Source organism: Cydia splendana, chromosome 26 (assembly GCF_910591565.1).
Source record: "Cydia splendana chromosome 26, ilCydSple1.2, whole genome shotgun sequence".
Lineage (NCBI taxonomy): Eukaryota > Metazoa > Arthropoda > Insecta > Lepidoptera > Tortricidae > Cydia > Cydia splendana.
In genome coordinates, this window is record NC_085985.1 from 2,637,694 (window position 1) to 2,654,786 (window position 17,093).

The 17,093-nt window shown below is 40.3% G+C and overlaps 1 protein-coding gene and 1 long non-coding RNA gene across 2 annotated transcripts in view; one reads left to right on the top strand and one right to left on the bottom strand.

Moving 5' to 3' along the window:
* LOC134803469 (uncharacterized) overlaps window positions 1–14,551 on the bottom strand; it is a 39,002-nt gene extending 24,451 nt beyond the window's left edge. Inside the window, exons 1-2 of the long non-coding RNA XR_010145980.1 lie at window positions 14,420–14,551; window positions 14,167–14,198 (exon numbers count right to left, since the gene is read on the bottom strand). This is a non-coding gene — a long non-coding RNA (uncharacterized LOC134803469). The remainder of the gene's footprint in view (window positions 1–14,166; window positions 14,199–14,419) is intronic.
* The window catches only part of LOC134803418 (1-phosphatidylinositol 4,5-bisphosphate phosphodiesterase epsilon-1-like), a 310,234-nt gene that overhangs the window by 221,691 nt on the left and 71,450 nt on the right, over window positions 1–17,093 (top strand). Inside the window, exons 7-12 of the mRNA XM_063776238.1 lie at window positions 1,242–1,415; window positions 9,047–9,154; window positions 9,597–9,723; window positions 14,907–15,091; window positions 15,640–15,838; window positions 16,765–16,897. Of these exons, the coding sequence (XP_063632308.1) occupies window positions 1,242–1,415; window positions 9,047–9,154; window positions 9,597–9,723; window positions 14,907–15,091; window positions 15,640–15,838; window positions 16,765–16,897 (926 nt within the window). The remainder of the gene's footprint in view (window positions 1–1,241; window positions 1,416–9,046; window positions 9,155–9,596; window positions 9,724–14,906; window positions 15,092–15,639; window positions 15,839–16,764; window positions 16,898–17,093) is intronic.

Genomic DNA, 17,093 nt, shown 5'->3' on the forward strand with positions numbered 1-17,093 from the left:
GGCCATTACGGGGTCAAAGGATTTCTGGCCAAGATGGGACACTCTGACAACACCGATTGTCGTATGTGTGGCGAAGAGGAAGAGACAGTAAGACACTTAATGTGTGAATGTCACGCCCTCGCCAGACAAAGAATGAAGGACTTTGGAGCAGGATACCTGGAACCAAAGGACTTTAAAACGCTACCCATGAGCTCCATCATCCGACACATGGATATGGTGGGAAAAGCTCTTGAGTAGTTGACGGATCTCTTCTAGGGGGTAACTGCACAAAAGATCCCTATGGGTCGAAGTGTATCCGCAAGGGCCCCCGAAAACAATAAGATAAGATAAGATAAGATTTATGATACTAGTTCTGGAGTGTTTGGTGACTTTTTTAGGGTGCATATGTACCCAAAGGGTAAAAACCGGACCCTATTACTAAGACTCCACTGTCCGTCTGTCTGTCTGCCACCAGGCTGTATGTCATGAACCGTGATAGTTTCTGTTGCCGCTATAACAACAAATACTAAAAAGTACGAAACCCTCGGTGTCGGGTCCGGTTTAGCTTTAGTATTATGACATCTATTTGCAGTTTATAATAGGGAACTATTTAAAAAATGTCGAACTTAGAAAATTACCTAACTTGGTGTTGAAACTCTAGGTCCATGGGGTCCCAGCGCGCATAAGTTGTTCGCAGAAATCGCGAAGCGTCTGGTTGACGTAACTGGTGACCGAAGAGCTGGCGGCTACCTCGCACAACGTATCAGCATTGCGATACAGCGAGGAAATGCCGCCAGCATCCTTGGTACAATGCCTCAAGGGCCTATTTTAGATTTAAGCTAGTTATTAATTTCGTTTAGTAGTACCACTGTATATATATTGTACCTAATAAGTATATTTTTAGTTGTATTTTAGTTAGTAAAACCTGTATGATTAATTTTATTTTCATCATACAGGTTTCAATAAACAGAATTTTCGAAAATGCTTGTAAGGGTCCATCGTGAAAATAATTTAAAGTCCATGTACTTTACGTTGTCCATAGGAAAGACGCATAATCTTAAGTCCTAAGCCATATAAAAAAATTGTAATGAAAAATACTCAACCAAGTAGTATTTTAAATATATTAAGAACGGGTCACTCACGTATTTTAAGTCGAAAAACGCTCGACATGTTTCACTCCGTACCGAGGAGTGTCATCAGGAGCTTGCGTTTACGGTTTGCGTTTGCAAGTAGTATTTTAATCAATTTTTTCTTCGTTCCAGATCAACAAAGCTAAAATCCTTCTGGACGTCTGTGTCAGACGAGCCGCTGCCAGCCCTGGATTTCCTGTCAGCCGCCCTTCTGTCAGCTGAGTACGAGCGAGCGCTGGGGCGGGCGCTAGCCATGCCAGAGTGCCGACTGGTGCCTTTCTTTGGGGCCTTTCTGAGGGAACTAAGGTCAGAGTTACTTAGAATGCAGATGTAGGAAGCCTCACTCAAACGGGTACCTAAAATTAATAAGAAGCCTGGACATAAACGGAGTTTTTCTGTCAGCCGAGTACGAGCGAGCGCTGGGGCGTGCGCTAGTCATGCCGGAGTACCGACTGGTGCCTTTCTTTGGGGCCTTTCTGAGGGAATTGAAGTCAGTCACTTACGTGTTAGTTGATAATATACTTGCTTATTACTGTGGCGCGACGATCCGAAGTTGATCTTGGCCGCAGACAGAGACACCAAAGGTCGCCATGTTTCTCTGTCCAAAGCCGTCTCTCAACGGTTGGAATTAAAAGCAGGCACCAGGACGAAGAAGAAATTTCAAAAATAATACTTCGGAAAATTTATAGTGTAGTGTTTCGTTACAAAGATTAGTTGCTTTAGGTCTACCTTGTATTTATGATTGGTTTGCAAATCACGAGTTGACAGTTCTAGGCGAACAACTATACCGGGTGTGGCCTGTAACATGAGCAAAAAATTAAACTGTAGGCTACACAGGCATACTGACCAACATTTTTTCAGCGACTTTTAAAAATAACTTGTGGTTTGATTTTTAATACACTTTAAAGTTTATTCTAAGACGCAATGTATTACGAATTTTGTTATGTTTACGCGTGACAAGCAACGTCAATCACAATGATATGGCGTGGCGATGGCGCCCATTGAAGCTAATATTTATTTTGTATGAAAAATAGGGAGTCTAAATACTTCATAATTTTTAAAAGTTGTTGAACAAAAGTGTCACGGTTTGAGGAGTACAATCTATGTTTTAATTCTTTGCTCGTGTTACAGGCCACACCCGGTATAATGTACTTAGGTATGTTTTATAGAAAAACATACGTGGTGACATTTTGTTTACCTGTTTTTTGAAGCGTATTAAGGATAATCCCATTGTTTGTTCTTCACTTTGAACAACATAATGTATTCTCACAACGTACGGCTTAACATCAAAAAACCCGGACAAGTGTGAGTCGGACTCGCGCACGAAGGATTCCGTACCATTACCACCCATTACGCAAAAAACGGCAAAATAATTACGGTTGTTGTATGGGAGTCCCACTTAAATATTTATTATATTCTGTTTTTAGTATTTATTATTATAGCGGCAACAGAAATACATAATCAATGAAAATTTCAACTGCCTAGCTATAATGGTTCATGAGAAGCCTGGTGACAGACAGACGGACGGACAGCGGAGTCTTGAAGTAATAGGGTCCCGTTTTTACCCTTTGGGTACGGAACTCTAACAAACATATCTAACACAAAGCTACTAAGTACAATGGTATTAAGTACAAAGCCGCTCCTGCACGTGTATTTAAACGCAATTAATTGTACAGAATACCCACCTATTTTGTCACTAAATTACTGAACAAAAACTCATTCAATTTTATTCCGCATTTCCGAGAAATAAAGTACCTACTCATTTGAAGTACAATAACCTGAAAGCTCATGCAATTATATACTTTATTTCCAAGCAATAGAGTACATATTCAAATTAGTTATGTATTCTAAATAACGGCCGCCTCTCCATACGAACGTAGTCCCCATTTTCCTCTCTGGATATTGACATTAAGGAAAATATTGTTACACAATTTAAGTAATATATATTAGGGTTCCGTACCCAAAGGGTAAAACGGGACCCTATTACTAAGACTTCGCTGTCCGTCCGTCTGTCCGTTCGTCCGTCCGTCCGTCCGTCCGTCCGTCTGTCTGTCACCAGGCTGTATCTCACGAACCGTGATAGCTAGACAGTTGAAAGTTTCACAGATGATGTATTTCTGTTGCCGCTATAACAACAAATACTAAAAACAGAATAAAATAAAGATTTAAATGGGGCTCCCATACAACAAACGTGATTTTTGACCAAAGTTAAGCAACGTCGGGAGTGGTCAGTACTTGGATGGGTGACCGTTTTTTTTTTGCTTTTTTTTTTTCGTTTTTTTTGCATTATGGTACGGAACCCTTCGTGCGCGAGTCCGACTCGCACTTGCCCGGTTTTTTTTTGACCGTAGCTATTCGACTTTAAACTCTCGCGTTTTGTACACATATTTAATTACACAAACACAAGAACACGCACGCAAGCCGGTGCAACTCAATTGAAACGTCGGAATTTAAGGTAAAAACAATGAAATTATATCGCGGTAGACCCGTCTGTGAAGTTAAATATGCATAACTATTCCCTTTCGTTTGCTTTTTTCGGTTTTTCAATTATTATACGAGTGGGGAGTTTTTAATTTTTTAATTTTTTATCATCCTACCGACTGCGCCATGCCAGGAAATATACAAACGACCAATACCGAGCATGGATTTACTTTATTCATATATCAATATCAATCAATATCAATTTATATTTATTTCAGACCAAAATTACAGTCCATATTTGTTAGTTAGTTATCGCTTAGCCTTTACCCACATTATTGTGATTATCAAGATACCTACAGTCTTTTACTCCTAACTCACATAGTAAAAAAAACCGGGCAAGTGCGAGTCGGACTCGCGCACGAAGGGTTCCGTACCATAATGCAAAAAAACAAAAACAAAAAAAAAGCAACAAAAAAAAACGGTCACCCATCCAAATACTGACCACTCCCGACGTTGCTTAACTTTGGTCAAAAATCACGTTTGTTGTATGGGAGCCCCATTTAAATCTTTATTTTATTCTGTTTTTAGTATTTGTTGTTATAGCGGCAACAGAAATACATCATCTGTGAAAATTTCAACTGTCTAGCTATCACGGTTCGTGAGATACAGCCTGGTGACAGACGGACGGACGGACGGACGGACGGACGGACAGCGAAGTCTTAGTAATAGGGTCCCGTTTTACCCTTTGGGTACGGAACCCTAAAAAAATCGACGGAAATCAAACGGAGGGGCATAGCTATATAGTTAAATATATAGCTATTGTTATGTTTATATTCCGTAAAATCAGGTAACTATAGTCCAGTTTTTAACGTTGATTCTTAACGAGCCTTTATGATTTGTACTCGTTACATTTATTTTGGAGCATACATACACTAATGCTCTTTTTATTAGATACTCAACTTAATTTGAAAAATACTTATACATATTTTGCTGGAACTTGAATTTGGACCATATTTGTAAGTTGTGGACTAAAGTTACCTGATTTTACGGTTCCATGATGTCAATATCCAGAGAGGAAAATGGGGTCTACGTTTGTATGGAGAAGCGGTTGTCCACCTTCCTCTTAATAATTAGCGTAATGTGTGTAGTGAGGCAGCGAGCGGGGAATTAAAAAAATACGATTGTTGGAGGTTGATTAATATGAACACGGAGGGGTTAATACCACCTTTATACTGTAAAGGTCAGTTAAGCTCGTTTTTCCTAGGATAGCGGTGCCGTCATATAGCGGCCGTCTCCATACAAAATAATACGGCTAATATGGATGTCGTAGTATTTTGTATGGAGACGGCCGCTATATGACGGCACCGCTATCTTAGGAAACCAGAGCTTTGCGAATAGCAGCCCAATTCGAATAATGTTTAAAAGATATGACAGCGATACGATACCGATCTGTCAGTGTCTAAAATTAAATTTCTTCAACCAAAAACGTCACTTTTGACACTGACCTATCGGTATCGTATCTCTGTCACATCTTTTAAGAATTGTACGAATTGGCCCGCAAGTTTTCAAATACGAGAGTTATTGTCCCATGACGGCCTTCCCAACCAAAAATTTACATGCCGGTCTTACCCACATTGACTATTCCCCAGATCCATTATTTTTGCACCAGCTCTATGTAAATATCGCCCGAATAAACTATAGGGCTGCCACCGGCCTGCCTATTTGTTATATTTTTGCGTCAAGACAGCCCTACGCGTGTTACTGACACCGCCAGTTACAGTCCGACAAGAAATTGTATATAGGTTGATTCGCCAGTAACTGGCCACCGACCAATAACTGGCCACCCTAAACTAAAAATGAATTCACTTCACCTATAAACAGAATTCATTTTAGTATAAGGTTTCAATAACTGGCAAGCCTTCAATAACTAGCGACCTTATACTATAATGAATTCTGTTTATAGGTAAATAGAATTCATTTTTAGTTTAGGGTGGCCAGTTTCTGGTGAATTACCATAGTGTGACAGAAAATAGTAGAAATTAAATAAAATGGAACTAAAAAATTCCCATACCAAATTGTTGCCATGTTTAAGCATTTTAAGTCAAAAATGTGACAGTTACGTAGAAAGTGGCGCCCTCAATATTATCTACAATTTCTTGTCGGACTATACCACAGTACAGTCAACGGTAAAAATATGGGTGTATTCAACTTACTCAAAAATATGTCCCATAGTTCTTAAGTCACTGACATAAGAGTTATGGGACATATTTTTGAGATGATTTGTACACCCATATTTTTACCGTTGACTGTACATTGCTGTTCGGTAAATATTCATAAAATAATTACGGCGTCATAATTAAGTGTATCTTAAAAAAACTGTACCTATAATGGCTATAATATTTATCCTCAATCTAAGATCTTTCTGGTGTCAATATTTGTTTAATTTAGCAATATAATGGAACCCAAACATCACGTATTTTAGCTTACTTGTACTTTACCGCGTTTAGGGTCCAGTACTACTAGGTTGAGTAATTTTCATGAACCCCAATCAGTATCCCTAGTGCAAATTTCATTCCATAGCGTGACGTGATGTACGCGTTTGTGTTTAAGTAAGTAAATATTCTTTATTGCACCAATAGTTAATACATTTTACATACATGTAAAACTACAAAGAAATTTGAACGGAAAAATAGAACCAGTACGGCTACCACCAGTTTTGCTCATTTGCATCAGCTTTGCTAGCTCACGTTTACGTAACTTACTTTCTATGCATCTCGCTCATACTGGCATATTAGTGCAAGCGAGATGTACAGTACGGTTACCATCAGTTTGTCACTGACATAAACGCCATCGAGAACGTAATTTACTTTCTATACATCCCGTTTGCACTAATATGCGAGTGCGAGCGAGATGTATAGAAAGTAAATTACGTTCTCGACGGCGTTTATGTCAGTGACAAACTGATGGTAACCGTACAGAAAGTAAATTACGTAGACGTGAGCGTTATGTCAACGTCAAAACTGGTGGTAGCCGTACAGGTAACAACAGGCGGGCAGGGTGTAAATCTCATTTTTTATGGGATTTTGAGTTTCCAAAACGTCCCGCTTGGCGCGCTGTTCCAAATCCCATACAAAAATAGACGTAATGCAAACGCGAACACTCGTCATGCTATCGAATGAATTTACCGAATGGGTTCTGTAACCTCAAGAAGTTAAGCCTAAAGTACGGACGCCAAGCACGAATAATTTAGTAGCTTTAGCCATAAAGGTCTAGCATGAGTTACGATGTATGGAGTCGCGCGCGAGAACGCAACTCATGCTAGCTGGTCTGATTTATTACACTAATGATTAATTTTAATGTTAATGATTGGCGCAGGTAGGGTTGTCAAATAACACGAGAAGTCTTGTTATATATTGTTTCGAGCAGGTGATGGGAGTATGTATTGAAACACCTTATGTGTGATAGTATAAGAACGAATATTCTCTAAATGCCTGCCTATATATACACGTTAGGTTGCGCTGACACAAGCAATATGCGTTTATGTCACAGTAAACCAGAGTGTTACTGTTAAACACTGAAAGTAGCTAATTGCCATATTACAGTTGGCCTACTCGTATAATCTCGCCAATGACGGATATATCCGCACCGCAGGTCCAACGCCAGACGGATTAATCCGTCACAGAGCAACATATACCTACCTACGTGCATAATGCACACACTCGACGAGTGGGTGGCCGAGAATTTTATTTCTAGCCTATTTGAGTGTCCCACTGCTGGGCAAAGGCCTCTCCCCTTAATATCCAACTCCCAATTTGGTATTTCCTCCGGCCGGTTCAGGAAGCTGCCCAGGTCATCTCGCCATCTCCGTTTGGGCCTGCTGCGTCCACGTCCCTCTACCGGCATCCACTTGGTGGAGTTGGTGGCTAATCTAGCCCACCTCTCCGGATGCACTGGGTACGTGACCGGCCCAGTCCCATTTGAGCCTATCGGTTTTCTCGCCTACGTCAGCAATGCGGGTTTTAGAGCGCAGCGTGGTGGCTGGATATAAAGTTCAATTTTAGTTTTGACAGTTAGGTGACGTGGCGTCTGAGTGACAGCTTTTGTGTTTGACACGGCGTCGAACAGGTTAAATGAAAGTCTGTGTCACGCATGTGTGTATTTTATATATTTTTAGGGTTTCGTGCCCAAAGGGTAAAAACGGGAACCTATTAATAAGACTCCACTGTCCGTCTGTCTGTCACTGTGCTGTATCTCATAAACCGTGATAGCCAGACAGTTGAAATTTTCACAGATGATGTATTTCTGTTGCCGCTATAACAACAAATACTAAAAACAGAATAAAATAAATATTTAAGAGGGTTTTATACAACAAACGTGATTTTTTTGCCGTTTCTTTCGTAATGGTAAGGAACCCTTCGTGCGCGAGTCCGACTCGCACTTGGCCGGTTTTTCATTGGTTTTCTTTTTAAGTCACTCGTTACACTCTAGATTCTAAATAAGAATCACAGAATCTCTCTTCAGACACCTTGAAATTAATAACGACTCGCGCTTGACGGTGCTTAAAGAGTCGTGACTTTCAAGGATCATTAACTTGATGCTTCAAGCTTGATTACATGTATTTTCATCATTTCAGCCTATACACGTCCCACTGCTGGGCACAGGCCTCCTCTCATGCGCGAGAGGGCTTGGGCTATAGTCCCCACGCTAGCCCAATGCGGATTGGGGACTTCACATACACCTTTGAATTTCTTCGCAGATGTATGCAGGTTTCCTCACGATGTTTTCCTTCACCGAAAAGCTAGTGGTAAATATCAAATGATATTTCGTACATAAGTTCCGAAAAACTCATTGGTACGAGCCAGGATTTGAACCCGCGACCTCCGGATTGAAAGTCGGACGTCATATCCACTCGGCCACCACCGCACATGTATTTTGGGGCTGGAAATTATCATTTACTTACTAGACGTAGGCTCCAGTGCCCGACACAGCTCCAATAATCGACATTTTCAAACATAATTATCATAGCAATAAAGTTGACAGCAAGGTGTCGAATATTGGGTCTTAATATGACGATTATTGGGGTGTTTACGCTATGTGTTATATGGGTTTTTCGTGTAATTTCGTATCAAAATAAGTAAGAAACATGATGACTGGTCTGGCCTAGTGGGTAGTGACCCTGCCTGCGAAGCCGATGGTCCTGGGTTCGAATTCCGGTAAGGGCATTTATTTGTGCGATGCATTTATATGAAAGCAGAAGAATATAAATGATCGTATTAGATTCGTAATTGTTACATATTTGCCGTGACTTATTTTTAAAACGTGTTTTTCAATTAAAAGACACATCAAGATTGTTTACCTTTTTTCCAATGCTAAAAAAAAAGAACTATAAGCATTTTACATCAAAAATGTGACAGCTACGTAGGAAGTGGCGCCATGAATTATTTTCTACAATTTCTTGTCGGGCTATAGACTAGAATAAGTAGAAAACAGTACTTAAATAATAAGTTTTGTTACAGAGAGATCCTGGCCGCGAGTCCGTCTCTCACTGGGACCCATTCTGTGGCGCAGACCCCTACGCACCACCGGAGGGAGTTTAAGAGAGAATCTACTAAAGAGTCTGAGAGGTAAGGAGAACTCTTAGCTTTCACTCGCGAATTTGTTCATGTCATCGTCATCATCATCATTATCACCCCAAACTTTTTCATAGACTTGTCCTAGGTTAGTTACATCAATCTCTGTTTTGACATTTTGCTGGGACATCAGTTATGAAACGTCGGAAATAAAGGTAACAAAATAAATTTGTGATAGGCCCAGTTCTTAATATATTATCATCATAATGATCTATATCAAGGCCTACAGAGATAACTGACCCCCCCCCCCCCCCCCTTGCAAGCAAGTTTATATGCAGGGGGGTAGTCTGCAACTTAGCAACTTACCTACTGTACATAAGTGTCGAGAATATCATTCATTAGCAGGAGCAGGGGTTGAAACTTTAAAGAATAACAATAACCTTCGGTTTGCATACCGCACACCTTACCACTTTTTAAAAACTGTTTTTTCTTGCAGGGGGTCCTTGAAAAGGGATCCGACGAGAAGAGAAAGCGGCAAGCGGATAGACCAGGGGACCACGACCAGTCCCTTAAGGGACAGTGCCAAAAGGGACCCACGGGCGAGCGAAGCCAGTAGACAAGTGGTACGTATTTAAGTTTAAGTTTCAAGTGGATTCAGCCAGCAGAGTTTTTGAAATATAGTAGCCCTTTTTTTTAAATACGGTAGCCAAAATATATGAATAGCAATTTTGAGGCCTTTCTCTGTCTGTAGTTCGTTTTTTTATCATTAGAAAAAAGGTAAACAATCTTGAGGTGTCTTTTTATTGAATAACACTTTTGAAAAATATTTCACGGCATTAATATGTAACAATTATGATTATTATGAATCATATACGATCATTTACATTCTTTTACTTTCATAAGTAATAGTTACTGATTTTTAAAAATCGTTTTTCAATTAAAAGACACGTCATGATCGCGTAGTATTTTTCTAATGCAAAAAAACGAACTATAGTAACTTCATCGATTTGAAACCTGCGGGCTCAGCACGGTTCCATTTTTATCGACTATCACTATGCGCGTCCCTTTCGCACTTACATACTTGTTAGAACGTGACAGGCATGGTGACAAGGGATAAAAACGCGACCGTGCTAAGCCGCCTGGTTAAACTTTCGTTCGATAGAAAAAATCATGAATAGGTCTAAAACGCACCATTAAAAATGTGTAGGTAACTTTTTTTCCACACAAGCTATTAACATGAAAATTTGAAAATGCGTAATGTTTTTCGAGCGTACGTATATACCGGGTGTGGCCTGTAGCACGAGCAAAGAATTAAAACATAGATTGTACTCCTCAAACCGTGACACTTTTGTTCAATAACTTTTAAAAATTATGAAGTATTTAGACTCCCTATTTTTCATACAAAATTTAAATATTATCTTCAATGGACGCCATCGGCACGCCATATCATTGTGATTGACGTTGCTTGTCACGGCTTAAACATAACAAAATTCGCAATACATTGCGTCTTAGAATAAACTTTAAAGTGTATTAAAAATCAAACCACAAGTTATTTTTAAAAGTCGCTGAACAAATGTTGGTCAGTATGAGGAGTACAGCCTACAGTTTAATTTTTTGCTCATGTTACAGGCCACACCCAGTATATATGTTCTTTTCTTTGGCACGCCCTACAGCCTAAACGTGTGGACGGTTTTAGACATTATGCATAACAGGCGTAATCCGTAATTGCTGAGGTCGCCGTCATCGAAATCGATGAGGAGGACTATAGGTATATAATTTATTGAGAATCAAAAGATCAAAAGTCAACCATGGATGAGTGCATTTAAAATTAAATGAGGTCATCATCGATTTTTAATTTTCATATCAGTATTGACTAATTAAAGGGGCGACCGGTTAACCGTACAAACGTATTCCCCATTTTCCTCTCTAGATATTAATTATAAAATTTCTTTATTAACCTTTTAACCGCCATAGAATTTTTCATCGAGCGTGCTCGCCTTATTTAAGCCAAGTTTTGCCTTATTTATCAGACCGCGGCGAAATGAGCCCGATTTTGTATGTCTTAATATATTAGTCCACGGCGGTTAAAAGGTTAAAGACAACGTTCATAAATTTGTTACTTCATTATTGCTTATCATTTATATTAGTAACAAAAGAAAACTAATGAAATATCTAACAATTTATAAACAATAGTGACTTTGTCCGCTGACCTATTGCCATTAACATTGTGAAATATATTTTTATAAAATTAAATGTTGATTAACTACAGCTATACCCCTTCCTTTAATTTTTAGGGTTCCGTAAAAACGGAACCCTTATAGGATCACTCGTGCGTCTGTCTATCTGTCCGACCCCCCCCCCCCCCTTTATCTCTGAAACTGCTGGGCCAAAAATTTTGAAAAAAATACACAAAATTGTACTTTACCTATAAATGACAGGAAAACCTATCGGAAATGTGCAGTCAAGCGTTAGTCGGACTCATGTACGGAACCCTTGGAACGCGAGTCCGACTCGCGCTTGACCGGTTTTTTTCGATGTCTTGATTATTATAAGAGTAAGGAATGGACAACAAATTCCATAATTTTTTTAAAGGCTCTAAAACGTAAAATTCGCCAGTAACTGGCCACTTTTAGTAACTGGCCGCCCGAAACGAAAAATGAATTCTATTCACCTATAAATATAATTAATTTTAGTATAAGGTGGCCAGTTAATTAAACATTATTATAAAATAAATTTAGTTTATAGGTGAATAGAATTAATTTTTAGAAGCGGTGGTGGCCGAATGGATATGACGCCCGACTTTCAATCCGGAAGTCGCGGGTTCAAATCCTGGCTCGTACCAATGAGTTTTTCGGAACTTATGTACGAAATATAATTTGATATTTACCACCAGCTTTTCGGTGAAGGAAAACATCGTGAGGAAACCTGCATACATCTGCGAAGAAATTCAAAGGTGTATGTGAAGTCCCCAATCCGCATTGGGCTAGCGTGGGGACTATAGCCCGAGCCCTCTCGCGTATGAGTGGAGGCCTTTGCCCAGTAGGACGTATATAGGCTGAATTATTATATATTATTATTAGTTTAGGGCGGCCAGTTACTGACGAATTAAAATAACAATTTTTGCACAAAATTTAAAAATATGAAAATTGCTGCTAAAAACTTGCAATATTATTTTTTTATCTCTTTTATTCCATTTGTGAGCATCTCGGCCGCTCCGATATATCTGACGGTGACTGTACTGCACCGCCGCAGGGACATAATGCACATGTGCCTTAATTAGCTTCATTTGTGCCGATTCAATGAGTCCTTCTTTTTGTATCCACTTAAATAATTAGTTCGTGAAACAGAAAACCGCAGCCAAATAACACTAGACCCTACTCATAGTGCTGTGTTCCTGCCGGTGAGTATGGTTGCCAGAGCTTAAGGGTGCGGAGTGTAAGGGTTCCCCTACATATTTCGACACGGAATCTGCAAAATCCGATAGGAAAAAGCTTTATGTCCGCGCAATAAGAGCGAAAAAGTCGTTGTTCAGCTCGGCTCGCATCGGCCGGCGCCTGCCGACGCGTCGAAGGCTTTAGGTGACATTTCCAACGACAGCAGCACTACCATTCATTTTACTATGGAAATTGACAATAACACCGACGCGTTCGTACTAGTAGTGCAGCTACGGTCAGAAATGGGATGTTACCCTTTTCCGCTCTTATTGCGCGGACATAAAGCTTCGAGTCCGCGTCGACAACGTTGCCCTTAGGTCGGCAACGCGCATATAACAGCTCTGTGGTTTCAAGCGTCCGTAGACCACGGAGATTGCTGCCCATCAGGTGGACCGTATACTTGTTTGCCACCAACGTGGTATAAAAAACGTAGCAGAATACGGGAGTAACGGTTTTTTTTGGACTTGTTAGTAATTGAAATTGATACTAGCGACCCGCCCCGGCTTCGCACGGGTTACACAAAACTGTAACAAATTATACACCTAACCCTTCCTTAAGAATCACTCTATTGATAAGTGAAAACTACATGAATATCCGTCCAGTAGTTTTTGAATTTACCGTGAAAATACATGTACACACAAACAGACATTCGCGGCGGGGAATTTGTAAATCAAATACACACAGATAAAACGTGCTAAAATTATGTTATTCAGGAAAAAATATGAATAGAAATAGCAATACTGCGACTGGTACCTATTATATTTATGATAGATAAAATACTCGTAGCTTTTAGGATATGAATTTTCTCAGAGCACATGTGGGCCCGTGTGGAAATATTCTTTTTAGATAATATTCTAATTTCAAAGGAATGTTGGTATATTTTTGGGTTTCCTTAGGTTAAGCTATTTAGGTATATTTATATGTCAAAGGTTTTCATAATAACCGAATTTTCCACATTTATTACATTGGCAACATTAATTCATCTATTTTCTGGGCCTGTAGGTATAAGCTTATTTCCTTTCAAACAAAAATAGTTTTCGAATCGAAATCGGTTATCGAGTAACTTCTAAATATACATACAAAAAAATCTAACGAATTCAAAATCTCTGTTTAATCGAAAATAATGGAATGTATGGTTTACATCAAAATTTCTATAATTATATCAAATTCAAAGCGACAAATGAAAATAGTGCACAATCACATACCTTTTCGTTTGACGAGGATGAGGTTCGCGCGGGTTCAGGCTCGCTCCCCGAGGATTCCGAGGCAGCGGAGAACGTGCGAGCTTTGCTTACCTCACTGCGTAGCCTGTCACTCCTCCACGCGCACAATGTGATTGGCACTACTTGAAATTACTTTAGAATACAAATTCAAATCAAAAGTTGGCTTTGTACAATTTTTTAATGATTTTAATATGTAGCACTGTACATTTAGTAAAGTCCAACGAGAAGGTTAATGGCTGCCGGAAACGGCTAGTGTTGTAACTAACCCTGCCCGATGTTAAAGGCTAATAAAGATGTCACCTAAATCCGATATTCATACGAAAGTTAATTAATTAATTCTTCTTTTTAAAATTATGGCATCAGTCCAGTGGGACTGTGTCGCTAGTATCAAGGAGCTAAATACGACGACTAAAATTGTACGGTTAGTACAAGACAGTGTCCCTGGCCCTGAAGGCCCTGGCTATCCCAGATAAAAAGAGAGGTAGAGGGCGACCGCCCGCCACGTGGTGGACAACCGTTGCTAACGATATAGAACGAGCTCAACTGGACAAGCAGACAACCCAAGACCGACTGTCTTGGCGCCGTAAAACGAGGAGGGCCGACCCCAAATAAAGGGATAAGGCATGGCAGAAGAAGAAGAAGAGGAGTACAAGACAGTGTACGGTGATTTTATTAACTCTTGTAAAGCGATAGCTGGACTTTACAAGTAGCACGTGGACTACCGGCCGTTGACTCCAAAATGGTGGTTAAACGCATTTCAACATTAATTCTCCATTCACTGCACACTACCACATTAGTTTACTGTATAATAAGCTATCGATATTACACTTTAAACAGTATTAATGTGCAAAAAACAAAGGATTTAATCACGACGCGTGATATCAAGATGGCGCTCGAACCGGAAGTCCCATACGAAAGTTGGACAATCTCTTTTTTGAAATCGATTAATAAACGTGCTTAAAGTAACTTCAACCGGGGTGAATAGCGATGACTGGGATGAATAGGGTCAAACTTGAAATGTGTTTTTGCTGACAATTGATGAAAAAATACCCACACGTTAAGCGTGATTAAGTCCCGTTTTCGTAACTAATAGTGTATAAAATTCGTGAAAGTTTAAACCAGTATTTTGCAAACCTATTTTGTCCCCAGTACATAGCGTCATTCGATGAGGAGGGCGAACACGCGCCCGGCTGGCGCCGCGTCGGACCCGAAGGTCTGCTGAACCTGGAAAAGGTGTACCGCACCCAGGCCGTCATGGACCACATAGCCAGTTTCCACCAGCACCATTATGCGCTGGCGAGAAACAATACTCCTGTCTTTGGAGATTATTTAAGGTGAGAATTCATCTTAATGCTTTCCGAATTGCTGCAGATATCAAAACCGATGTTGCTGCCCCGATTTGCGACATTTGCTACAGCAATACAGTCGCATCATAATAATGTATCCTTTTGGAGACTTCCCAAGAATCAGCATTGGTTTTTACCTGATAGATTAGCACCGATAAATTTTTAGATCTGAAATTGCTACTTACTATCAAGCCTAATATTTATGAGTAAAAAACTTAGGCTACCATTTTCAACAGGCTGACGAAACTGGTACAAACGTTAACACTCTTAACCTTTCGTAAGCTCCTGTCAAAAATTTTGCCATTTATATATAGCAATCATGACAACTTAATTTTTAAGTTAAATATATATGAAGCAGATCAGCCTAAGCATACCAAAGATTAATTTGTCCATCGGTAGACCTTATGCCTTTTGTAATAAGGTTTACGAACGGTCAGTTAACAGTGTGGGCGATGTGTAGATTTTAATGTGAATTTGTTATTTTCTTATTGTATTATATAAGTGGATATTTATTACATCTGTTTTCGTACTTCCAGAGCAGCAATATCCTCATGCGACGAGCCCGTCTTCTCCCAACCCTCGCACCAAACCAGCTGGTCCTTCGAGAACGAGGCCCTGTACGAGCTGGAGGGTGGAGGGTACTGCCCTGTCCAGCCGCTACCACATGACCATGGAGTCACCATGTTTCCATTGCAGCCGCAGCATGGAGTTTGCATGGATCGACACGTGTTGCAGGTTAGGATCTTGACTGTCTTTTCCCGCATCTAAACCAGATGATTTTAAAATGCTGCTTCCTTCAAGGGGCTGTAGACGGTAGAGGGAAGTGGTACTGCTCTGTTCAGCCACTGCCTCATGACCAAGGAGTCATCATGCTCCCTCTGCAGCCGCAGCATGGAGTGTATTTTTAGGGTTCCGTACCTCAAAAGGAAAAAACGGAACCCTTATAGGATCACTCGTGCGTCTGTCTGTCTGTCCGTCTGTCACAGGCTATTTTCTCGGAAACTTCTGGACCAATTAAGTTGAAATTTGGTACACATATGTAAATTAGTGACCCAAAGATGGACATGTTTTTTTTATAATTTTAAAATACATAGGTTCGAAGTTATTTAAGAAAATAGGAAAAAAATTACCATTCGCCCCCTTTATCTCCGAAACTACTGGGTCTAAAATTTTGAAAAAAATACACAAAATAGTTCTTTACCTATAGATGACAGAAAAACCTATTAGAAATGTGCAGTCAAGCGTGAGTCGGAATTATGTACGGAACCCTTGGAACGCGAGTCCGACTCGCACTTGACCGGTTTTTTTTCACTGTTCTTTCAACCAGCTTTACAAAATTGATAAATGTGAATCAAATGGCAATAAAAACTCTGGAATGGAAACCTTTTGTCTCCGACGACTAAAGGATGATTCACGTTAGACCGGGCCGGAGCTTCCAGCGCCTACTTTTCTATAACAGACGACCGGTGATCACATGATGCTTTCCATAGAAAACGAAGCGCCGGAAGCTCCGGCCCGGACCCGGCCCGGTCTAACGTGAGTCATACTTGTTACGTACGTGTGCTGGCTTGCTAGCTAGAACAGAACTGGGGGTACCCGTAGATCTTATCTACCCACAGGTCAATATATAACAATAGCTAACTGTAAGGTATTTATCGCAGATCATGCAGCATGGAACAGCGTGCGTGGTGGGGGACGCGGAGTGGGGCGGCACCGTCGCGCAACTGCGGCTTGAGCGCGCATGCGCGATCCTCGCATGGTGTAGGACACAGCACAAGCCTCATGTTAGTCATGGTAAGTTGTTATATATCATCATTATCATCAAAGACGTCCATTTGTTACACGAAAGCCTAAGTTTTCTGAGACATCAGAGGGCCTACCGCGAAACACGTTTGACGTGTTTCCTCTCTGTCGCACTTGTAAATTCGTACGTAAGTGTGACAGGAAGGTAACACGTCGAACGTGGTTCGCGGTAGGCCCTCAGGCTCCG